Source organism: Glycine max, chromosome 17, assembly GCF_000004515.6.
Source record: "Glycine max cultivar Williams 82 chromosome 17, Glycine_max_v4.0, whole genome shotgun sequence".
NCBI classification, from domain to species: domain Eukaryota; kingdom Viridiplantae; phylum Streptophyta; class Magnoliopsida; order Fabales; family Fabaceae; genus Glycine; species Glycine max.
The window spans coordinates 1,708,421-1,733,228 of record NC_038253.2 but is presented as its reverse complement, the minus strand read 5'-3'; the positions used below and the strand labels follow the sequence as shown (position 1 = coordinate 1,733,228).

The 24,808-nt window shown below is 32.4% G+C and overlaps 2 protein-coding genes, 1 long non-coding RNA gene and 1 pseudogene across 5 annotated transcripts; 1 reads left to right on the top strand and 3 right to left on the bottom strand.

Annotated features, from left to right (window-relative positions):
- Window positions 1-1,780: 1,780 nt before the first annotated feature.
- Window positions 1,781-2,472, top strand: LOC102665125 (monothiol glutaredoxin-S10-like; annotated as a pseudogene).
- A 448-nt stretch (window positions 2,473-2,920) lies between these two features.
- On the bottom strand, window positions 2,921-7,456 carry LOC102663607 (uncharacterized). Of its 3 annotated transcripts, XR_418965.4 has the most exons (3): window positions 6,998-7,306; window positions 6,527-6,746; window positions 2,921-5,276 (listed from the first exon to the last, which is right to left on the bottom strand). It is a non-coding gene; the product is annotated as an uncharacterized lncRNA (long non-coding RNA). The 3 variants fall into 3 exon arrangements; XR_005889394.1 differs by having other exon boundaries at window positions 6,286-7,456; XR_001385847.3 differs by having other exon boundaries at window positions 6,527-7,456.
- A 3,627-nt stretch (window positions 7,457-11,083) lies between these two features.
- Window positions 11,084-20,454, bottom strand: LOC100814442 (ISWI chromatin-remodeling complex ATPase CHR11). Its single transcript, XM_003550124.4, has 25 exons — window positions 20,160-20,454; window positions 19,770-19,898; window positions 19,555-19,658; window positions 19,192-19,295; window positions 18,564-18,661; window positions 18,241-18,420; window positions 17,924-18,145; window positions 16,998-17,132; window positions 16,629-16,911; window positions 16,450-16,523; window positions 16,119-16,339; window positions 15,934-16,021; window positions 15,398-15,491; window positions 15,116-15,304; window positions 14,647-14,678; window positions 14,440-14,516; window positions 14,223-14,312; window positions 14,064-14,133; window positions 13,915-13,969; window positions 12,800-12,858; window positions 12,545-12,710; window positions 11,996-12,174; window positions 11,644-11,862; window positions 11,468-11,563; window positions 11,084-11,378 (listed from the first exon to the last, which is right to left on the bottom strand). Exons 1-25 carry the CDS (start codon window positions 20,355-20,357, stop codon window positions 11,361-11,363), a joined length of 3,180 nt encoding a protein of 1,059 aa, XP_003550172.1. The 5' UTR covers window positions 20,358-20,454; the 3' UTR covers window positions 11,084-11,360.
- A 3,058-nt stretch (window positions 20,455-23,512) lies between these two features.
- Window positions 23,513-24,498, bottom strand: LOC102664988 (uncharacterized). Its single transcript, XM_006601331.1, has 2 exons — window positions 24,156-24,498; window positions 23,513-23,712 (listed from the first exon to the last, which is right to left on the bottom strand). Exons 1-2 carry the CDS (start codon window positions 24,496-24,498, stop codon window positions 23,513-23,515), a joined length of 543 nt encoding a protein of 180 aa, XP_006601394.1.
- Window positions 24,499-24,808: the final 310 nt, after the last annotated feature.

Below are 24,808 nucleotides of genomic sequence, written 5' to 3'. Positions count from 1 at the left end.
TACGATTCACATGTATTTTTAGACATTTAAAAAACATAGCTTAAGATCGATGGAGTAATAAAATATTTCAAAAATTTGCTATTTTTTTTATAAAAAATTAAATGATTAAAACTTTATATATATATATATATATATATATATATATATATATATATATATATATATATATATATATATTACTAAAAAAATTTATAAAAAAAAAAGTTAAACTGAACCTTCATAAGATTACTGACAATACCAATGAGTGATATTAATTAATTCAAGTGATACATATTTAATTTCTCCTAAATAGTATTTCAAATTTCAGTTCTTGGGTGAAAGCTTACCTATATTCGTCAACTAACTAAAAGAAATCCTAAATCATTACAAGTCTAAAATCTACAATCAACTAAATTCTTAGGTGAAAGCTAACCTAACATATTCATATTCCTAAACAATTTCAAGCTTAAATTAAATTAGATTTTTTCATGCAATTGTCATATTAATGCCAACTCGTATTTTAAGTGTTTCTATGTGCTTTCTAGTATATAACAAAAAAAGTGCATTTATTATATGAGTTTAATGTATATTCACTTAGTGTAAAATAATTTAGAACGTCATTTAATCATTAATTATCATTTAAATTATTTTAACATAATTATTTTAAAAAATAATTAAATTATCTTACATTGTAATTGAAAAAGTATGTAAAACACTTTTTACATTATCAATACATAACTTTTCTTCTCTTATTATATTGAATCAGGTAAACTCAAATAACCAATCAACATAAAAGTATTATGAATTTCTGCAATTAAGTTCTTCATAATCTCTTTAACTCATGTTATTATATCATCAAACCACAATGGAACGTAAATGTTCTGAGTTCAAACATAATTGTTTCTTATATGCTTATATATATATATATATATATGTATGTGTGTGTGAAAGAATAGTTTGGAGAAATTAAAGTGCAAACTAGGCTCCCTTAAATGAGACATGATTAAGTAATCCAGGATACATGATTCTGACTAATTATTATGTGATACTACTTGAATTTTTTAATTTACAAAAACATTAATAAAATTCTGTAAAAATATAGAAGTTAGTAGAGGCCATAATAATTCTCTCCTCACCACCTAATAAATTTTCGCCTACAAGACAATAAAAAGGATAGCCCGTTGAAAATCTGAATTATTTTCTCAAAACCAAATTGGTTTGGTGCAAGAACATTTTTGCAATTCATTGGACATGAAATCTTGAGTCACCTCCATGCTCTTCCCACGTTCTGTATTCCCCCATCCATATATAGTTGACATTCCTTTAATTACGCATCTCCGGGGACATTTTCGTCCACAACTAATTCTCATCTTTCGGCAGTATTTGGCTCTTATCTTTATGGCCTAATAGATTCTCTGTCGATTGTCACACAACTAACACAACACAAAAGTCCCTACCAAATCAATGGTATTTCCGATCATCAACTCTCCTAAAGAACCAAACAATGCACCAGCTAGACCCTTGTACTTGTGCATGCATAAACCCGCCCTTTCTATGTCTTTATCCTCACCCTTACGCTTATATAAATACTCAAAGCCCTTCAACCCAAAAATGACATTACAAATTAACCATATCAAACTCATCTACTACATGCTCTCACATATCTCAATACACAAATAACTTATCGATCTACCCAATTTAAGTAACCTTACACATACACCAATCCAACTTCAATTGGCCTCTACTACTACATGCTCTTTATCTCTTTTCTCTCACTATACAAATAAGTAACCTAGCTTAATTGGCATCACAAAAGGCGGTGGTGATCTTCAGCAAGAGTTCATGTGGGATGTGCCACGCGATAAAGCGACTATTCTACGAGCTTGGGGTGGGTCCCGCAATATATGAGGTGGACGAGGAGTGAAGAGGGAAGGAAATAGGATGCAACCCTTCTGTGCCAGCAGTGTTTATTGGTGGCAAGTTTGTGGGTACACCCAAACACAGTCATGACCCTTCACCTCAATGGCTCACTAAAGAAAATGCTCAGAGATGCTGGAGCACTGTGGCTTTAGCTAGAACAAAGTAACATCACACTCACACATGCATGCTCATTGCTGCCACATGCAATGCAAAGCAGGCATATAATATAATATAAAACGACCTTTTTCTCCTTATTATATACACTGCTGCTTTTAGAATATACACTTTACCAATTCTTAGTCCTGCTATAGATTAATTATTTTAAGTGCTTATATTGTCTTCTTGTACGTCATTTACTTTATTGAAAGACCTAGGGTGAAATTTTAATTGACGGATCAAGTAAAATAAAAATATAAAATACAATCTCCCATCATCGCACATGCGAATTCTTACGCACATTTGACAAAAATGTATATGCAAAATTTATGTGAAGCGTTTAATTTTGATATATTATTAAGTATACATTTTTTATATTATTAATTAATTAAAAAATAATTTAAATATGATTGTAAAATAATTAATTGTTGTAAAATATAACAAACTTGTTATAATACATAACAATCTATAATTAAATGTCAATATGAAAAAAGTTATATCATCATTTATTTTAATTAAATTCTTCTTTAAATACTTTATTGGCTAAGAAGTTTTTATTTCTCAAGGTGAGATACAATATCCCTTACTCCAATTTACTAGATCAAACAAAGTAGGGGAAACCTTTAGTTATATAGATCACAACTATGTCAATACTGACCAGACAACATTTAGTAGTGATGTCTACAATTTTGGAATGACATTGTTGGAGCTTCTCACAGGACGAAAGGTTTTTTTTATTTACAATGAAAATTATATTAAAAAGCACAAGAAGTGCATAAGCAATATTTACATCTCTTAAGTTCTGTTAACATTGCCTAAACTGACAATGTGAACCAAAACAAACAAAAAATACAGCTAAATCAAATGAGGAGCTGAATCTTAATATATACAAACTATAACTACATAGAGAAAGATACATCACCTCTCAGCAATACAAACCAGTAGTTATAATAAATCATCCTATGAATTTAAAATTTGCAAAAGAAGCTCTAAGGTCAATTTGCTGTAGTTGATAAGTGATAGAAAAATCTCGTTGAAATGCCTTCAAGCATGAGCAAACGTAAAACATATATAATTTTATTCCACATGAACTTTCTCACAATAATTCCTTTCCTTCAAACACAATTTCATTGCATTAGCTCCATAAGATCCAAATGATGGTACACCACCCACCAACCATTAGCTTTTCTCCCAACCAATCTATGTGCATGTTGCCAAGAATGATCTATTGCTAAGTGAGGCAATGTAGAATTTAATCTCATGATGTGATACCAACGCTTCCAAATGTTGTGTGAGATTGGACAAGCAAAGAACAAACGAGATAAATCCTCTGGCACCTCTTTACAAAATGCACACAATAAATATTGTCCATGAAGTTGGATTTGTCTCTTTTGTAGGTTCACTTTTGTTGGGATCCTATCCAAAAATATTCTCCACAACAAAAATGATACCTTTGGGGGATTCTAATTTCCCACAAAGTTTTTAAAATGTCAACCTCGGACGAATCAAACCTTGTGCCATACAAAATATTGTATGTCGAATTAACTGTGTATGAATTTGAACCATCCCCTAACCAAATCCAATTATCTTCCCCTCCATTACCAACACAAACACCCTCCAAATGTCCTCGACCATACTTTTTTCCCATTCAAACCACTCCCTTCTCCACACAAAATCTCATTCCCACTTACCATCTCTCCACTCCCCCATATTCCCAACCACCGCTCCTTTTTTCCCGAGTTTGAGAAAATTCTCAAAAACGAATTTTGAAGAGACAAATCACTAACTCGTCTATCTTCCCAAAATCTAATATTTTTATCATCACCAACCCTCCACTCAATTAAATCCCCAAACCACTTGTCTTGTCTCCCCCACATACTAATTTCAAATCTCTCCACCAAATGGACTCCCAAGGATCTAGCCCCTCCTTCCCCCAAACCCATCCACCCGAAATATTTTGACTCAAGCACTTTATTCCAAAGGTCACCTCTATTGTTAAATAAATACCATGTCCATTTAGCCAAGAAAACAATATTGAAAAATGATGTCTTTTACCCCATGTCCCTTTGGAGAGAAATTTTTTTTCCAACTCACCCATGTTATTTTCTCTCTCCCATCCTCACAACCCCACAAAAAGGGCAACATAATCTTATAAGGTTGTTCTAAACTATTGTTTTATGTGGTTTTGGAATTAGGCACGACCTCTTCTTAAGAACCCTTTCTTAAAAATGTGGAGATGCAGAGTCTGTGAGAAGTTCCAGCAATACCATTCCAAAACTGTAGACATCATTAATTTAGAATAACCTTATATTCAAATTAATATTAATAACTTACTTACCCACAAAATAAGATTTTGTTGCCCTCCTTCACGCTTGCTATCATTAACCTTATGCCCCGTGAGAAGTTCCAGCAATGCCATTCCAAAACTGTAGACATCACTACTGAACGTTACTAGGCCAATATTGACATAGTTGGGATCCATATAACTAAAGGTTCCCACTTCGTTGTATACTTCACAATCAGGATAAATTGTTGTCCTAAAGTCTGACAACTTGGGACGATAACCCTCATTCATGAGGATGTTGGCTTATTTGAGGTCTCTAAATATCACTTCCTTCTTGTGCAAATACCTCAATCCCTTTGCTACACCAAATGCTATCAACATCCTTGTTCTCAAGTCAAGGTGTTCCTTTTCATGATCTACACAAACAGGCTCCCTCAGACTTAATTTGTTACATGTATAAAATGGAAAAAAAATTAAAGAATGCAATCTAACCCTATATATGATGGTCCAAAGACCCCAATGGCATAACCAATCAATTTCACAAAATTTGGGTAATTTAAGGAAGACAGCAAGTTAACATCCTGCCTAAATTCTTTGTCTCCTTGTTTGCTACTTGGGTCAAGCTATTTCACAGCAACTTCCTGTATGGACATTATTGGATGATTCCAGCCCAAATGATTTTAAAATGAGAGATATGGTCACACACAATGTAGAATATTGATCACACGAAGAATTGAAGTGAATACAAAATCATTTTAGTAGCAAACACAACTTACCTGGCCGTTCCTAAGTTGGCATCTGTACACAGAGCCAAAAACCCCTCGACCTAGCAAACCTTCTAGGTTAAAGTCTGTTGTAGCATCTAAAATTTCTTCATATGTAAATACTCTTGCAGTTGTTGATGCGGGATTTGCAAAGGCACTCGGTGGTCTTCTTTCTAAATAAATAATGAAGAAATTAGAGAATGGCACTTGAATCACACAACACAATTAAAAGTATACAATCCAAGAGGTACTCACAGAAATAATAAAGAATTAAATCTAACTACAACTAAATCTTTATGCTTATCATCTTACCCTTCTTTACTTGCACTTATCATCTCAGAAATTAAGTTTTTATAGTTCTAGTCTTCCCTTATTAAACTTTATAATGCAGTTTTCATTCCATGAAATGATTGCAATCTCATGTTCTTTTACATTTTATGGAACACACACCTTCACTCTATTTCAATTACTTTTTTAATATCTTAAGAACTATATTGACACCTTAGAGGCTAAAGATCCTATGCCCGCAAACCCAAAATTTATTAGCATAAGAAAAAAGAACAAAAGAAACAAACATGGGGGCAAAACCTAACCCATGAAGAAAAGATCAAAAAAATACGTTCAGCATACTTGGCTTATTACGAATAAACTCGTGAGAAAGAAAATTAGGTAAAGAATCCCATCAAAACGAACCAATATAAGTTACTCCATAATTAGCCAATGTATCAATACAACTATTGTCTTTTATTTATATATATATATATATATATATATATATATATTTTTAAATTGATAGTTATGATTGTGATAGATTTGATTATTTTCTCATTTACCCAATTCCAAGAACAACTTAAGAACTAAATATCTTTAATATATTCTTAATTGCGTGCGTGCGTTACTTAATTGATAGCCTTGTTGGTCTTGCATTCCAAAGCTAGTCCTATAACACCAGATCATAATGCACATGTGTTTGAGTTTCTTGAGAAACAAAGCTAAATGATATCCACATTACCCATTAAAAGATTTCACTGCTGAAGCAATATTTCAGATGAATAAAATCAAAGAAACCAACAGTTTCCAAGAAAACAAAAATTCAGAACAAATGAAGCCAGACATGGCGGGAAATAGAAGGCATGCATGCAAAAGCAGTTTATGAAAGAAACATAGGAATTTGGTTGTGACCTGTGTGCTAAGGTGCCTGCTAGCAGAGTGTGAACACCCAATTTTTTCTGTCTATTTATCATTTTTATTTCAAAAGCTTCAGTTTTCTTGTTTTTATTTTTATGTTTTCTCTCTTCTTTCCTTTCTTTTATCACTTTGTAAACAGACTGGGCTAACAGCTGGCCCAACAACTCAGTTTTGTTTTTTTAGCACAGTTGATAAAAAGATAGTAAGTAAAAAAAAAAATGTGTTCCCCTATCACCTCTCAGCCCTTTCTGCAAATTTATCTCTTGATCAAACCAATGATGCAAACTAGTCAGATGGCTTCTGTAATCACCCAAGTCCCTTAATCAAAGCTGAAAGACATAATGGTACTAATTGCTTCTACAAGTAACCATATTGTTCTGGTGACCTCAAGCAACATTAACACAATGAACCTGTAAATACCATGACAACAGACAAGAAACGGGGGGCCTGGAAATCTGAAAAAGAAAGAAAATTGGAAAGAAATTAAAAATCAAAATTTGAGTGAAGAGGAAGAAGAAAAGCTCAATGACAGAGGCCAAGAAAATCAAAGCAACTGAGGCTACACAATCTGGTATATAATTTCTGCTCCTCTATTGTTGATTTCTTTGGTATATATTTAGCCATCTAGTATCCAAATCTGCTCACACATCAAAAGAGAGAGAAACAAAACAGGATCAGAAAAATAAAAAGAGGGAGAGAGCCCCACGCCGTCGTGCTCCGCCGCCCAGCCGGCGGAAGCATCTCATTTCCGTCTCTTTTCGCTTATTCTTCATCCTTTCTCCCTCGTCATCTCAATCGCGTGCACTAATAGGAACGCCGTGAAACTGCTAGTGTCGGAGATACCTCTCTTGGTCGCATCTAGCATCATCGATGGCGGCATAAGCGTTGTCGCTGTTGGCGTAAGCATTGCTCAGCGTTTTCTCGATTTTTTTCTCTCTCACGAAATCCCCTCTAGTTTAACGCTTCTGAAGCGTTTTATTTATCCACTATATTTACGTTTTTTTAGTCATTATTTCATGTGGGAATTGGAGTTTAGCTCTCACGTTTTGGGCCTGGTGGCTAATTTATTTTATAAAATAAAATTGAGTTTCTTTTGTTGTTCTGATTAAAACTAACCTGAACCTTAAAATCTATTCAACCTTGCTAAAAAAATAAAATAAATAATCTTCACGTTAATAGAGATGATAGAATGAGTTTGTTAAAAAAAAAAGGATAATAGAATGTAATAATGAGCAAAACATCAAATATAGAACACAATTACTTTACACATTACTACTATGTACGGGACTCAAATCAATATATATGATATCGATATTGACAAATATAATTAGTAAATATCTACTAATAACATTAAAATTAATTTTATTTTACTATTACTAAATAAATAATATTAATAAATATAATTTAATAAATTTAAATTATTATATATTTATTGGATATCAATAATATTAAAATATTTGCTGGACATTTAAATATTGATTATAAAATTAAATAATAGGAATTATTTTAAATTTATGATGCCTCTCGTATTAAATTTGTGTTTATTAATATTAATTTTTGAATACATTTATTATTATTAGTGTATATTATTAATTTAATATTGAAAAATCATATCGTCCAGATAGTTAAATGATCCAATTTGTGCATTTAGAATCTAGAAGCAAAAAAATACGCAATTGCACACAGAATAAAATCTCATATTTGACATAACTAAGGTGAAAATGTATATTAAGTTACATCAATCTATAGGTACCACATTAGTTACCACATTATTATCAAGGGTCACATCAATCAAAATTTTCAAATATTTAACAAAAGACAATAAGGAACAAAAATGCCCAACAATTAAAACTCAAAAATCAAAATCACATAATTGTGATACTCATGAAATCAAAAGTGTAATTAAATTTTTAATCAATCTTTTTTTGTTACAGAGTGGGGCCCATTATATGGATGGACAGCAAACATCTTTAACACGATTTTTTGTAAGAAAATAATATTTGGACACCTAATATGTTAATAAACACCTAATGAAAAAATAAAAAATAAAAATAGAATTATTGATGATATGATAAAAAGAAAAAAAATAATAAATGTCAAATAAATTTTTAGAAAAATGAATATCAAAATATCATTGCTCTTTTATATGTATAAAGAGTTCCTAATTTTTTAATACTCAAATAATATAAATATCCAACGACACTTTTTTTACATCTTGTCGCATTACATTACATCATCAACTGCATCAATTATTTTTCTCTCTTTTTTATTTATCTTTTTCTAGGTGTCTATATCAAAGAATGTCCAAAGATCATTTTTCTTTTATACAATAAAACTAGTAAATAGTACAAAATTAAAAATAAAATAAAGAATTTACTAAACATGTTCTCAAAGTTATAAAAAAAAATACATTTTCATTCAATAAGAAGTTATACTTGTGATTTATGAGATAATTATTTAAAAAGTTTACAAACTTACCTTAATTCTCTTACTACCTTGTAAAAAAAATTAAATGGAAAACTAATCTATAAGAAATATAAAATACATTCAATACTTATCATACAAAAGAAGTTGGAAATCAATAGGAGGATTTATAAATTATAATCATTCATAAACACTGATACTTAACGTTTCAAAAAAAAAAATACTGATACTTACTATTTCATCATGCAATTATTGAAAGATAGGTGTTGTACGTGTTATAACTTCGACCTTGTTGTGATAATTGATTGAGAATCTAGGTAAGATTTCTTCATTATTTGTTATTCACATCACCAGTGGTTCAATCTTAGTAGCTTTTGAAACTTTAATTCTAGAACTCATTTAAAAGCATTTACGACATTTAATTTTCAAATGCATTTGAGAATAAACAAAAAAAATCTTGATTTCATATGTAAACATGTAAATACATTCCAGAAAATTACATCCACACACACACACAAAAAAAAACATTCCAGAAAATTAATTCAAAATATTTTGTAATTAATGCATTTTTCTATTGAAAATAAAAGATGAAATCCAGAATTAAGAATCTAAAATTCATTTGCATACATTAATTCCATGTTAGTTGAATAATTTTTTTACTAATATTTATATATTTCATCCTTCAAACAAAAAGTAATCTCTTACAATGATTAGAGATAATCTAAAATGCATTTTTTCCCTTTAACATTTATGACAAACAGAAATCATATCCTTCACAACAGTGATGGAATATACATACTTATCGCTAAATAGTTTTCATCCACTCTTAACTGGAATTTTCCATCCATCATAACAAACATAAATTATTTCTTCAAAAAAATGAAAATTGTGGAAGTTGATAATGATTGCCTAATTGTTTGCTATAACTACGGACACTTTAAAATTTTAGGGCTTATACAACACAATAATTTTGTGCCCTGAAAATTAAAATGAAGTCAGTGGTTTGCCAAAGATTGATAATTGAAATCCTTTTGAGGTTGTCGTAAAGTCTTAAAAGTGTGTGGAAATCAGATTTAAAAGTAAGTGCTATAGATATGGTAGAGCTCCTTCTCGAATCTGAATTCATAATAGGTTTTTGTTCGCTCAGGCACGAACTAGTCGAGATGCATGTGGTGCCCTTTCTTTCATTCACATTGGTGAGGTTGATATTCCTACCAAGTTCTTTGTTGGTATGTATACGGTGGCATCAACTTACAAATCTATCATGTCCTTGGCAGGATTCTGTTGAGGCTTTTCGTTGGGACACAATTTGGAATAAAATTGTCGTGTTGAATGTGGTTATTTTTGTTTTGGAAGGCTTTAAAGGATAGGATCTCGTTGAAACAAAATTTGGCTTGTGGAGGAGGTGTGGTGTGTTGATTGTCAAGAAGCTCAAGAATCTACAAAGCATTTTCTAGGTCTGGCAAGAGTGTCTGAAGTGGTTGGGTTATAATATTGTTGTGCATAATGAAATCAACGATCATTTTCAACAATTTATGGTTCTTGTTCGGGGTTCATTCATTGATCATGAAGGGTGGCAATTGGTGTGGCTTGGGGTGATATGCACTCTATTACTAGAGCCACTGTCATCGCCTTCGATGCTAAATTGAGCCTTAGCATAATGATTTGCCATGTCATGTCGATTAAAGCAGTTTACCACCTACCTGACACATGCAAACGCAACCTGCGTGTTCTCCGCAAATGATAGTTGTATGTTTTTGTTAGAATGCTAGTAGAAGGGATTCAATTTTGACGCTGAACCCCATCCTCAGTGCCACCACCTGTGTTGTCGTGCAATACCCTCAATAGAGCCTCTTTGGCATGCAATGGTTGTTGCTTCGCTATGATTGGGAGGCACCACAAGTGATTGTCGATTTTTAGTGAAAACACTAAACTAACAAAAAAAACTAAATCTAAAAAAATAAAACAGATTTGACGAGAAGGAAGCATGGAAGGAGAAGAGAGACTTATAAAAAGAGAAGGTTTTGGTCTTTTGGACGATTCTAAAGTTTTCAAATAGATATTAAAAATTGTAGACCACCTGTGAACAATTGTACATAATCGTTAGATATATTTCACCACTGTTAGATACATCTTGTACTCTGCAGAACCTTATGAGTTTGTCTAAAAAAAGACTTAATTATTATTTTAATCTTCTAATTTGAGAGTCCTATTTTATTAGTCTCCTAAATTTAAATTCATTTTAATTCCTAAATTTTGACAAACTGCTCTAGTCATTAATCCCTCAATAATTGTCACTTAATTGTAATTTTTTTACCAATTTAAAAGACAAACAATAATTAAGCCTTAAAAACACAAACAAAAAGTATGACTAAAAAACACTAGGATGAAGAATTACAACATTAAATATGTTGAATTGGCTGCAGTTAAAATAAAATAAGCATCTAATCTATCGGTTTGTTAGTAAATTTACAAAATTTCAATAATCAAACATTATATTCAGGCCCACAAAAATCACGAGGCCAGTAGTGCTGGACTTGGGAAGTCACACCAGGCCATCACTTGAAATGTCAGCTAGGCCATATCAAAATCGCCACACCATCCAACCCCACTTTCCCAAAGAAAAATATAGGGCATACGTCCATTTATTTTTTCTTCTTCCCCTGTCACAATACCATAAAGTCAGCTTCAGGAAAATCGCAATGTGACTTCTGCGAAATCAAGATAACGATGTTATTAGCAAGATATATACCGAGCTCAAATAGTCATCCATGGTTAACTGCTTCCGCTTCTTCAGAGATGGACTCTCACTCTGTCTAGGCATGGAACGCTTCGATGGGGTCATGCTCTGTTGTTCGCCAAACTTGGTTAAAGCAACAGTTGAAATAAATGTTATTTAAGTCGGATATTTTAGGTTAAAATACGAACCTTAGCAGCAATTTTCTTCTCTTTACGAGCTTGCCTCTCCCTCTCATCATATTCTTGATTTTCCTTCTCTACCAGCCGAACGAGGGTGTCACACCTCCTTGTAATTTCCTGTGTTGTGCGAGACTTGACAAACCAATCAAATCGAAACAAGGGCGACATTCGAAAAGCTGCCTTCAACTCATCCCAATTACCATAGCCAAGTTTGTGAATCATACATATCTGCAAGTTTTAAGTAAAGTCAGACAACACAAGAATTCTGTTCGGAAAACACCAGACTAAACAAGGAACTGAACATGAACAAAAAGAAATGAATTTGGGCAAAAATAAAAACAAAAGGAAATAAAATTCACACCATGAATCGGTCACATTCTTCATTGTATAACTTTCCTTTGTTTTGTCCATATTGTATCTTCAATTCAAGCCAAGGATTCCTGTAGCGGTCCAACTTCTTCCCAATAGCTTTCATGATCTCATCTTTCCGGGATATTCTTGCCTCCCCTCTTTCAATGTTTTTAATAATTCTATCATAATCTACAAACCATAAACCAAAGTACACAAATCAGACAGACCCTTTATATTTTAATTCAAGCCATTTGGCAAATCAACACACATCAAACCCTTGATATTTTAATGAGAAACTAAATTCAGGCTTCATTTTTCAAATCAACACAACAAACCAAAAAGAATTAAGACAAAATGCACAGTAGTTAACTCAAAACACTCTACACTGCCCATATATCAAACCCTTAGTTATCACCCAATATCAAGCAAGCAAATTAATTTTCGTGAGAAATTTGAATGTAAATTACTGTTATGATTCTCATTTTGGATTCTGCAAAAGTACTTTTAGCTTTTACAACGTTCTACAAGAGATTACATTTTCATATTGGGTGTAACTTACCATTTAATTCCTTGTATCTTTCTTTGAAGACTTTTGCATATCTTTCAACTTCCTCTTGTGTTTTTCCTTCCATCTCAGAAGCAATACCTTTTATATCATTTCGGCCATACTTTTCACAGGCCCTAATGAAAGCATTAAAATCCTTCCGGCTCCATGATGAAAATCCCTATGTTTACCAAATTCCAGAATTTAAAAAATAATAAATAAATAGAAGTGTATAACCCTTGTTTATAAATTATAAAGAAATTTGCTCACCTCCTCTAGCAACTGCTCCTTTTCTTCTAACTCTTCGGCAGTCAATGGAACTCCCATCTCTAAACATTCAACATGTATGTCAGTTAATGAAGTAGTTAGGGTATGCTACGCTTCCATCCTATGGATGCTTAAATTACATTCTACTCCACTCTAATTTTATAAATTACACTCAGCCTCTTCTAAAGGATGAAATATGCTGCACTTTAGTTTAATGTAAACAATCCTTTTAGCAGTGATGAACAATTATGAATGACCCTCCTAGAAACATTTTTCATCTTTCAACTTCCAATGCCATTGAAAACTAAATTTGCACACCATACTATCTATATTCAATTTTAAGACTACAAAAAGATGTTCCAAACATCCTAACAATCAGCTTTGCAGCTTTACCCCTAAACCTTTATTTCATCTATTGAAATTCCAAAGTTGAATATAGAAGTTCAAAATTAGTCACGGTTGATGCTAGAGTCAGTGTTGGGAACACCCTAGAACAGCATGAGAACAGAATGTTTTTGTTAATATTGAATGACAACAAAGGTGTTGATAAATTAGAAAAGTTTATACTTTGTTATTCTGAATAAATTAGGAATATAAAATCTAGGATTAAGGAAAGGATTTGTCAAATCTCAAGTCATGGGATTTACCTTTGATTATAATTCCCAATGATTAAGGAATTTGTCTCCCTATATTTTCCTATTTAAAATGTATTACCCTGCTGTTACTTTTTTAATCAATAAAGCAAATATTCTACAGAAAGAATAGAATTCTCCCCACAACAGAGATAATTTCCAGTTCACAAATACTAACTTGAATGCTGTCTTTCCCCTCACATCATCATGTTTATGTATCGAACTTAACCATCTTACTAATTAACCAATCACTATAATTGTTCTTAGCTACTTTCACTACCATCTTTCAAGCAAATACCCTTTTTTACCCTTCTATCTTATAGAGAGAGAACATTCCTACGAGGCTTATTCAACCTAATATACACTAAAGTGTAACATGGGGGGAGGGAGTAGTGTAACCAAAGCATCTTTTAGAGGAGTAATTTACCCAATTAATTATATACAAATAAGGGAAAAGACTACAGTTTGTTGAGAGTACTTCCATACCTTCTGGTTCATCAACATCTATGGAATCTTTCACCTGATTCTTCTGATGTGTTTGCTGATTTTTTTAAAACAGCATATTAGCAGCAGCATTTATCACATTGAATAAGCTAAACCTGAAATTGTTTAATCAGTAAGTTTAGGTTACCTACCATGAGGTATCGAACTTCCTTTTCATACAGCTCACTCAGCCTGTGTGTGTTGAAAAACTGGAAGTCATGCCTGAAGGAAACAGAATTAAAAACTCAATCAAAATAGAACTCCATTAAAAAAAAGGAAAAAAAAAAAAAAGGTTTGTATGAGAAGCATACAATTGAGGCATCCTAGGAATACGAGGCTCTTTTGGTTTAGTAAGACCACCTTGGCGCATTGTTTGCTTGAAGTATTCAGACTCTGAGTAACTAGAGTCAGAACCCCCCCCCCCCCCCCCCAAAAAAAATAAATAAATAAATAAATAATAAGCAAAAATATACATCAGAGCAGGAAAATTTCAATAACTCAAGATACAGAATGAAGGCCAATGTTTACTTGCGCTTCCGTTCTCTTCTTGGTGGCTCGACCCAATTTTCACTCACAATTTTTTTGAAATCAAATTTGTTCTCTTCCTACATTTAAAGAAAAAATGCATACAGAGATTGGTTAAAAACACAAGAGGCAGGGCAGGGAGGTTGATGCAAAATTGAGCAATAAAAACACATATAGTCCATAGTTAGCAAAGATAATGTGTCAACTTACATTCTCATCGTCAAAATCATACAACTCAGCAGCTACAAAATGAAAAATATTAATGTTAGTAACTTCAAACTTCCTTACAAGTTAAAAGCCTATATTAGCTAAACAACCAGGAGTCAATTTTTTGCTTTTAAGCATGTTTAATAACAAATAAGCTTCACTAAACATAATAACTAGTTCATTCTTCCAAAAGAGTAGAAACAAGTGACTTGTAGCACTTAAGTATCTACAACCAAAATATACAAACAAGGATAATGACATATTAACTAGTTCATTCTTCCATCATAGGATAAGGTTTAAAAAGGATGAACACAAGGATGGCCCAACAAGGCTCCTCCACTATGACTCAAAGGTGCAGAGCAACACATAAAACTTGTGGATATACAGAAATTTAAACAACAAAATAGATTTTTAACATCATCAATCAAACCAACTTTAGCAAAGCCAGAAATTATATTCAAAGGTTACATACTGTCATCCATCTTAAATTTGATAGCATCTTCAGTAAATTTTTTCATCTTAGCATCAAGCTCAGCTGTTGCTTCCTCTCCTTTAGCAATAATTCTGTCAATATCCTCATCTGTAATTGTACTGTCCTTGGAACTAAAAACCATTTCAGCACCAAATCTAACCATTTGAAGCAACTCATCTTTATTAACAGCTGCATACACAAATAGATTGTGTACCATGTTATATAATCCATAAATCTAGCAACAAAATAATAAAAACGAAGATAAAATCCAGAAACCCTTACTCTTCTGTTCAGCTAATCGCCCTTGCTGAATCACCAGAGCATCAAGAGCAAGCTTTTTGTAAGCCCTTTCAATGACTTTTTCCTCAATCGTATACTGTGTAATTACCATGATATGAGACATTGACACAAATAGTAAATAACTAGGAAGCACAACACTTCAAAATGACTTCCAAACCAGTGTCAAACACATCTTGAAAACCTTTGAATATTCCTACCTTACATATTTTAATGATTTTGAGATTTTGTGCCAATACAAGATGCCACAATGCTTAGAAGTGTTTTATTGTATCTACAGTGATATGTGCTTACTTATGAAACATGGTGTCCTTATTCTAATTTGGTATTGGCCATTTATGCCAAAAAAGTATTAATTTTATCTGTTGTACTTAGGCTGAGTAATATATTTTTTAGAATTTTCTGTAGCTGCAGCCAAGTGACATCTTATAACTGTGTCCAGTGCTAGTATTAGTGATTTCTAGATAGAAGCCTAACTATGATGAACAGAATAACAAATAATAAGGTACAAAATTGTAAACCTCAGTGCAAAATCGGAAAACTTGAACTTCTTTCTTTTGACCAATCCTATGAGCACGATCCTGAGCTTGCAGGTCAACTTGTGGGTTCCTGTTATAACCACCAATTATCAACAAAAAGAATTAGTCATGAACTTATGGCACCGCTGCAAGTTAGAAGGCTGCTGACAATCAATATGAATACTTGCCAGTCACTGTCATAAAGAATAACAACATCAGCTGTAGCAAGATTAATGCCAAGGCCTCCAGCGCGAGTAGATAGCAAGAAGACAAATTTTTCACTTCCTGGTTTGTTGAAAGCCTCAATGGAAGCATCTCGATCATCTCCACCAGTATTGCCATCAATGCGACAATATTGGTATCCACAAAACATGAGATAATCTTCAAGTATGTCTAGCAGCCTAGTCATCTGGAGAAGAACCACAAATTAAGCAAGAATAGAACAAGTACACTAGGATGATTGAAATAACACAGTCATAGTTATCAGTGCCAAGAATCTTATTCTTACACAGAACTGACCTGTGAAAATATAAGGACCCTAGAATCACGTTCTTTTAGTTTAGGAAGTAACTTATCCAGTAGGACCATTTTACCTGCAAATGAAATGTTTTTAAGTAGAAAAAAATGATATAATCACAGATCTAATTGATCAGCCTAAAAAGGACTTTTGAAGTACTCTTACTGTAAACAAAGTTTACCAGCATTTGTAATGAGATGGTCTCCTGTTGTAAAGGGAGGGCCAGGTTCAGCACCCTGGAAGAGATATGGGTGATTGCAGCATTTACGTAGTTGCATTGCTATATTTAGGAGACGTTTCCGTTCTCCACCTGCATTCACAACCTCCAGATCCTTCTGCAGTAATGCCTTATAATACTGTTTCTGCATTTGCGACATGCCTACTTTGAGAATGGTTTCCTTTTTCGGTGGCAAACCTTTCTCAACATCTGACTTCAACCTTCGAAGGAGGAATGGACGGAGGACCTTAATTACACACAGAAAATGAAAACATTATTATACAACATTTTATCACAATAGACCCTTAACAATGAAGAAGCTTCAAGGCTTACCTTGTGTAGTTGTTGAACAACCTCATGTTCGTCATTTTCACCAGAGATTTGAAACCATTCATCAAAAGTTTCAGCAGAACTAAATATTTCAGGCAAAAGAAAGTTGAGAAGAGCCCAGAGTTCGTGAAGATTGTTCTGCAATATCAAAAGAAACAAATCACATTAATTACTTAAGTGTATTAACATTATCGCTTACACATGCAACCAATGAAAGGGAAATAAGATTCAGATTTCAAAATAATATATACCAAATACATTTTAGAAATTAAAAAGGACCTTAAGATCAAAAATAGGAAAACAAAATAACAAATATGTTTAGGGAAAAAACCATATCTGTCCATCCAACCAAAAACAATGAAAAACATATAAGACAGACAGATCACAAACTTACAACTCAATCCACCCTCTATTAGAAAACAGATAGAACAGTCCCTTTCATTTGAGAAATTATCAACCTTATATCTAATGAGATCATAATTCAATTACATGAAAGAAATGGCATGATGACATTTCTAAGTTAAGAGTCCAACAATTAAATATAAAATACTATAACAATAATAACAAGTTGACAACAAAGCCTTTTCCCAATTCCCATTAAGTGGGGTTGGCAACATGGAACAAACGAAGCAGTAATGTTGCCATAAGTATGTCTAAAAACAAATTATTGACCTCTAATCATTTACAATGGGGCTTCTACAGGTCTTCACCACACATGGTTAAACCACCCAAGGCAAGTTTCAACCATCTTTTCTACAATAGGTGCTGCTCCAGCTTTTTCCTCTGATGCACTCATTCCTACTCTTATGTAATCTACTTCTAAGTCTACTCATCTAACAACCCTACATTGAGTTTGAATTAAACACAGCAAATATTAAAAAATATTCCTTAAGATAACAACACCATTGTGTATCATAAACAAGTTATACCTGTAATGGTGTGCCAGTTATGAGGAGTCGATAGTTTGTATTGTATAGCCTCATTGTTTTGGACAAGAGTGAGTTCTCATTCTTGATTCGATGGGCCTCGTCAATAATTATGTAGCGCCAACTAAATCGCCGTAAAGCAGACTTCTCCTTGATTACCATTTCAAAACTTGTAACACACACATCAAACTTACCAGCAACGAGTAACTCCTCTCTTATGTGCTTCTGAAGTTATTTGAAACCATTAGACAAAAGCATCAGAAGCAAGCATTAATTGTAATCTTAAAACAAGTAATTTGGTTCAGCAAGGCTAGTCTTACCCTTTCGTCAGGATTGCCAAGGAACTTTACAGCACGTAAAACAGGGCAAAAGCGCCGAATTTCATTCATCCAATTTCCAAGAGTAGATTTTGGAGCAACCACCATATGAGGGCCTGTTATTCCTCTGAACTCATGTAAGTAGCCTAACAAAGATATTGTTTGTAATGTTTTGCCCAGCCCCTGAAAAACAATATATTTATTTATATTTCACCATGGCTTTTAACAATCAACTCATATTCCATCAAATTACATGTCAACAGGTACTTGTATTCATATGCAGCTACTTGAATGTGATTTATCTGAGGCCAGCATCTGCTACCTACCATTTCATCTGCCAGAATACCATTTATGCCATTCTCATACAATCGTATGAGCCAGTTTAGCCCAGCAAGTTGGTAATCCCTCATCTTCCCTTGGATGCCTGTTGAACGAACAAGCAATGTCAAATTCAAGTGACAAAAACATTAGATACGAATACAAAGAATCCACAAGTTAGACAAATAATCCCCAAAGTAAAAAAAATAAAAAATCAAGGGCAATCCATCAGATACTGGATAGCTATAAGCAACAAACAAGAAACCAACTAAAAGGAAGAAAAACCTTGCATATAAGAGTTTTTTTTCTTAAGAAAAAGTTTCTAGAATGTATCCAATTTTGGACACATGTGGCCCCTATGGAAACTCCAGTAACCAGAATGCAAGCCTTCTACCACTAGCAAAAAGAACCAGCTTAAATATTTGGCCAACCAATGCAACCTTAACCAGTTTTATAATATTGTTTTTATTTATTGACAAAAAAGCTGACATCTTAATATCCAGAAAATGAGCAGGTGCTATTATAGATTCAGGGGAAGTAAGGGGAGGAGGCACAAGCATAGCCACAAATGTAAGTAACCAAAGTAGAGTAATGTGCCCATCCAAGTATGCACATAAACAAGGAAAGAAAACTTACATGATGGTTGAGTCACCAACCGTGTATTTGCTAAGCCATCTTCTTCCCCTTTAAGGTATTCTTCATCTTCCTCTTCTTCAGTTACTTTTGATGCATGGCGACCTCTAAAATAGGTGGTGATTTAATGCGATGAGTTATTTTAAAATGCACAAGGTCAATATCAGATTAATCACAACTCTTTATTGATTGCTTGAACCTTGCCAACCACCAGTAGAAATTGAGGTACAAAATTCATTGTTCACCTTTTCTTGTGATTATTATAAGCCACTTGGTAACATTTTTCAAACACTCGGATAACATTTGAATGCATAAAATAATTATGAATATTTCAACCACCAGTATTCATGAATTTTCTGAAAGTACCTTCCCTTTGCCTTCTTTTGAGAAGATTGGTCACCCTTGGCAAAATGAGCAAACAGCTCAGTTTGCTGTAGGAGATAGTTCAATCTGCCCTTTCCTCTATTATTCTGCATCAAACATAACAGTTATTTATTTTAAAAAAATAAATGAACAAACCATAAAGAAGAAAAATCACCCAGTCATCACATTTACAGTAAATAATTAACACACACACACACCATATCAGCATCAATGGTCGCATTTTGTGCATCCAATATCTCCTGAACTTTCTGTTTCTTCAGTTGTTGCATTTCTCTCAATCTGGCCTTCTCACGCTTGCTAACTTCCGGATCAACATTACTCTCATCCTACACCGAAACAGTTAAAAAAACACAACACAACATTAAAACCACACTTCAACGGACAAACACAGTGCATGAAGCGAAATACCTAGGGCAAACGAAAACATCAAAATTGCAGCTCACAAAGCGAGATCAGAACGAGTAGCAAATGAAAACATCAAAACGTAGCGCACAAAAACTATCGCAAACGAAAACGTGAAAAAGCAGTACATGGCTAAATCCGAGAAACACAAATGAAAAAAACGAAAATGTAAGGTAAGGTTTAACCTGTTTATCCTCGTCGTCGTCTTCAGCGGCTTCATCCGGCGAATTATCGTCGTCATCGGAGCTAACGTAGCGAGCCACCGCTTCGAGCTCCTCGTCGTCATCTTCGATCTCGTGGTTGGCGGCGGCGGCGGAGGCCTCCTCCTTTTCCTCTTCGGAGGAAAATTCGTTCGAAACCTGCGTCTTGGAGGGCCTCCCCATTGGTACTTTTTTTCAGATCAAGGGTTTCGCAAAGAGTGTCCTTTGGTTTAGGTGTGAGGAGAGAGAGAGAGCGCGAGCGAGGTTTTTATTTTAAAGCGTGATGAAAATTGTACGTGGGGTGGTCAAGACGTTTATGACCGTGGGATTTCAAAAGTGGGATCTGCGGCTCCAACAAAGTGGAAGCGAACCGAATATTTCGCGCCAATAATGAGATTTGGGGAAACGTAATTTTCCCGCTTGCATTTCATGGAAATGGGTCGGTTAGATTTGGGCCAGAGTCGCTGGCCCACACCTTTTCTACTTCGCCCACTTTTCATATCCAGAGAATAAAAAAAAAAAAAACCTGGGTCAGTGGTATTTTATATGCTCTTCAGTGATTCAAATATTCAATGCTTATACAAATTATTATTTTTTCCCTTAATTCTTAGAGAAAGTAATTGTACGATTTTTGTCTTTTGAGACTTTAACCATGAAAACTAGATTCTTCCAATATTATAATTATACGATTTTGATTTTTATCTAATAAATATTTGGACGTTGCTTAGTTACATTTTTTTACTACTCTTAATTACAATATTAGAAAAAAAAAATCAAAAGAATAGCCGCTGCGTTAGCATGAGTGTTAGAAGGGACTGATCTACATCGCCGTCTATGCACACAATTGTCTTTATAAAGTAAATTATCTTACTTAAATATAATAAATAATTAGTGTTTTTGCTACACAGAATAAATAGGTGCTATTTACACAAAATAATCTAAAAATAAAAAATTGCAAAACATAAAATAAAATAAATGACCAACAATGATTAACATAGATGATAGTAATTTATATTCCATAATCAAATGATTCAAGATTTGAATGAATTATGTTTTGAGAAAAATGTTAATCATTTTTAAAATCAACACACAAGAAGGTATGACACTACCAATTTTTAGAAAATAAAAACACTTTTAAAATAAAATACAAAAATAATTAATTAGCGAGGAGAGAGATTGATACTTTTGTGAGAAAAGAGAGATTGTAAGGATTAAAGAAGTAAGTGTTACCAAATAAATACGAGAGAAATAATTGATTTTTTCTAAAATATATTATTAATCAGCTAATTAAAATTGGTTGATAGTGGATAATTAATGAGACTTGGGTTACATTTGATAAAATTAATTAAAAAGTTAACTAAAAGTTAGAAAGTCAGCAAAAAGAATTGTAAATTAAAAAATTAGTTTATTAAATTATAATATTCAATAGAACTAACTGAAAAGTCTAAAAAAAACAATAAAATCATTATTAATTCAAAAAAGGTAATCAATAAATTTGATAAATATATTAAGAATAAAAAAAACTAAAAAATGACGTTTTAAAAAATATTAATTCAAGTGACATTTTAAAAAATGTTAAAATCTAATGAAAAATTGTTAAAAAACTTATTTATCAAAAAGAAAAATGAGTTTTTTTGGTCAATAAAAAAAATTAAAAATTAGTTAAAATATCTTGTCGAACATAACTTTATCTTAACTTATGCAAGTTAGAAAAATCATTTTCATAATTATGATAAAAAAAATATTATCATTTATTTTTTATATATAGGACCAAATGTAATAAGAAGTAATATATGGCATAAATTAAATCTTAACTTTTTTAATTAATGAAAATTAATTATCTTATATTGCTATATTATTTTGAGTTTAAAAAAAAACTCAAAAAATAAAATTTTGCTTACTTGATTTGTGTTTATTAACTTGACAAATAATGTGTTTTTGTTCAAATGGTATCTTTTATGTTTTGTATTTTTTAAATGAATTAGAAGATGTGATGGAGAATTTAAATTTTTTCTTATAAGCACTGCAATTAGTTAGGATATTTGATTTGACAGTGAAACTTAATATATTTTTACAAGTTAAATCTTAGTCACGTTTAAAATTTTATCTCTCCCTAAAAATGAATTATTTAATAATTGAATTCAATTTTCTTTCATAAACATAACACATCTTACCACTGAGTTAGATCCTGTAGCTTGAATTTAAACCTTTACGAGTACTCTTAAAACAAAACAAAAAAAAAAAAACAAAAACTTTACAAGTATATTAAGTTCACCATGCTTTTGCGTACCCATATTCCTACGAATCAAGAGAAGATATTGTAGCTCAAACTTGATTGTGTTTACATGTAGAGGAAAGCTCATACATGACATTCAATCTTTAGTTTAGTCTTACACTTCAAGTTTGAATATAAAAAATTTAAATATTTTACTTCGAGAAAAAAAAGTTATGCATTGATGATGTAGATTTATTTTCATAATTATACAATTACAAATTATCATATATGATAAATTTATCAATTTTTAAAATAAATATCTTAAAGTAATTTAAATAATGATTTGTAATTAAATAATAATGGTGCACATAGAAATTAGACTTCAATTTTTTTTTTATTATGTTGGTACGTTTGTTTTTCCATGAGTTTTAAAATTAACAAGTTTGTCTGAATTTGTTTATAAAGTATTTAACTTTTTTTTATAAACGACAACTTGCTTTTATTTAATATGTACAATACACAAGATAAATATTTTTATATAACTAAAATTTATAACAAATAATATTTTTAATATATAAATTATATTATAATTGAAAATAATGATAAATAAATATTTTTGAACGTATAAAATAACTTTATCAACTTAACTCAAATCAGTGTAGACTAGATTCAAAGTAATTTGGGATAGCAAGGGTTTAAGCAAAAGTAAAGTAAAATAAAAGCCCTCAAATAATATGTATCAGTACAGGGTTAATTTAAGGAAAATTAAGGATGCTAGTCGCTGGAGTTTCAATGCTTTAAAATATTAGAAATTGATTAAAATTCATGTCATATCCCCATAAATATACATACTCGACACTGTATCCAAGCTATTTCCAACTTAATTAGCTTTAGAAACACCCTGGACTTTGCAAGTTGCAATGCAACCAGAATAATTTGTGTGTCACCTCTCTAATCACATTTTATTGTTTTTCTGGTTGTCTAACTCTCCGTGGTTCCTGCATCACAAATATATATATATTGGTTAATTCATCACAATTAGTTATGATTTAACTAATTAATTAACATGCGAACTTTTGTTGACCCTACAAACCTTTTCAACTTTCAAATCCTTCTGTTCACTTTAGTTTGCACCTTTGGTTTCTCCTTCCTTGACCAAAGTCTTTTCCTGCTCTGTTGTTTCTTTGGTTTCTTCTTCCTTATCCAATGTCTCTTCTTTTGTGCCTATGCTCTCTTCTTCCTTCACCAAAGCCTCTTCATCTGTGTCTTTGCTTTCTTCTTCCTTCACCAAAGGCAAAGTCTCTTCCTTTATGCTCACATCCACTGGACACGTACAATTAAAAACATTTTTTTAGGGTTATAAACAAATTAATTTTAATAATATAATTCAAGTGAAAAAAAGAAATCCAATGAGAGGGTTATCTGTGATTAAAATTAAATTTGATTAGATAAACACTCACTAATATTCTAATAACTAATTCGTGCATAAATTAACTGATAGAAATTCTCTCGTTTAGCATGTTCATAAGCTAATTAAATAATTTTAACCTGTGAATGAAGTTTAATTAATTTGCCGTTATTATTTTCTTCTTATACAATAGTTATTGAGATGTTTATTAGGCAAATACAAGAATGAAAGACCTAAAGGTTGGATCATCTTTACACACCTTCATATTTGTTTTCTTCCGTTGGTTGTTTCTCTTCTGCAACAGCAACAGCCTTCACTTCCTATTCATTTTTTTCCAACAATGAAACGTCTTTTCCACGTTGAGACTCGTCATTTGGTCCTTCAGCAACAACAACTTCCGGTGCCTCGTTCTCTTCAGCTTCAGCTTGTGCACTCTTCTCCAATGCTTTATCTTCTTGCTGTACCTTTGTTATCCCAGCAACGTCGTTGGACTCATCACCACCCTTGCCTTCAACTCCAATCTCCTTGACATTTTCCTTGTTCTTCTCTTCCACTTCTAAACTTACATTGTCAACATTAGCGTCGTTGTTTTTGTCCACGGTTTGAGTCTCATTATTTTCCTTGGAATTGACAGTGGATTTCTTGCGTTGGAGAACGGTGTTTCCAGAAGCTACATCGTGTTTAGATTTCCCACAACCCATTTTTCTTTTGTGTGAACGAATTTGTTTGTGGGAAACAAAAACACGAATAGAGAGAGAAAGCAAGGAAAGGTTGATGTGAAGGTTGGAATTAATCCCTCTTGGCGTTATATGAATGAAGGGTTTGGGACAGGGATGGTTTTTATGTTGTTGTTATGGTTTAGAGGTGGAGCTATGGCCTGCATGGGGTAATTTGATGTCAATTGGATCCAAACCGTTCTTCTCGTTGTCTTGTATAAGCAACTTTAGTTGTTATCATCGAATGACAATTATTTTGGACCAATACAATTATTATATAATGATGATAACTAGG

Bases quoted from the DNA above. Each gene is read 5' to 3' on its own strand.
- LOC100814442 (XM_003550124.4), bottom strand. From the start codon at position 20,357: ATGGGGAGGCCCTCCAAGACGCAGGTTTCGAACGAATTTTCCTCCGAA. The intron at 17,133-17,923 runs GTATAACTTGTT...TTGATATTGCAG, and splicing joins TAACTGGCACACCATTACAG to AACAATCTTCACGAACTCTG. The intron at 16,524-16,628 runs GTAAACTTTGTT...TTTCATTTGCAG, and splicing joins CCATCTCATTACAAATGCTG to GTAAAATGGTCCTACTGGAT.
- LOC102664988 (XM_006601331.1), bottom strand. From the start codon at position 24,498: ATGGGTTGTGGGAAATCTAAACACGATGTAGCTTCTGGAAACACCGTT. The intron at 23,713-24,155 runs GTGGAAAAGACG...GTACGTGTCCAG, and splicing joins ACCAAATGACGAGTCTCAAC to TGGATGTGAGCATAAAGGAA.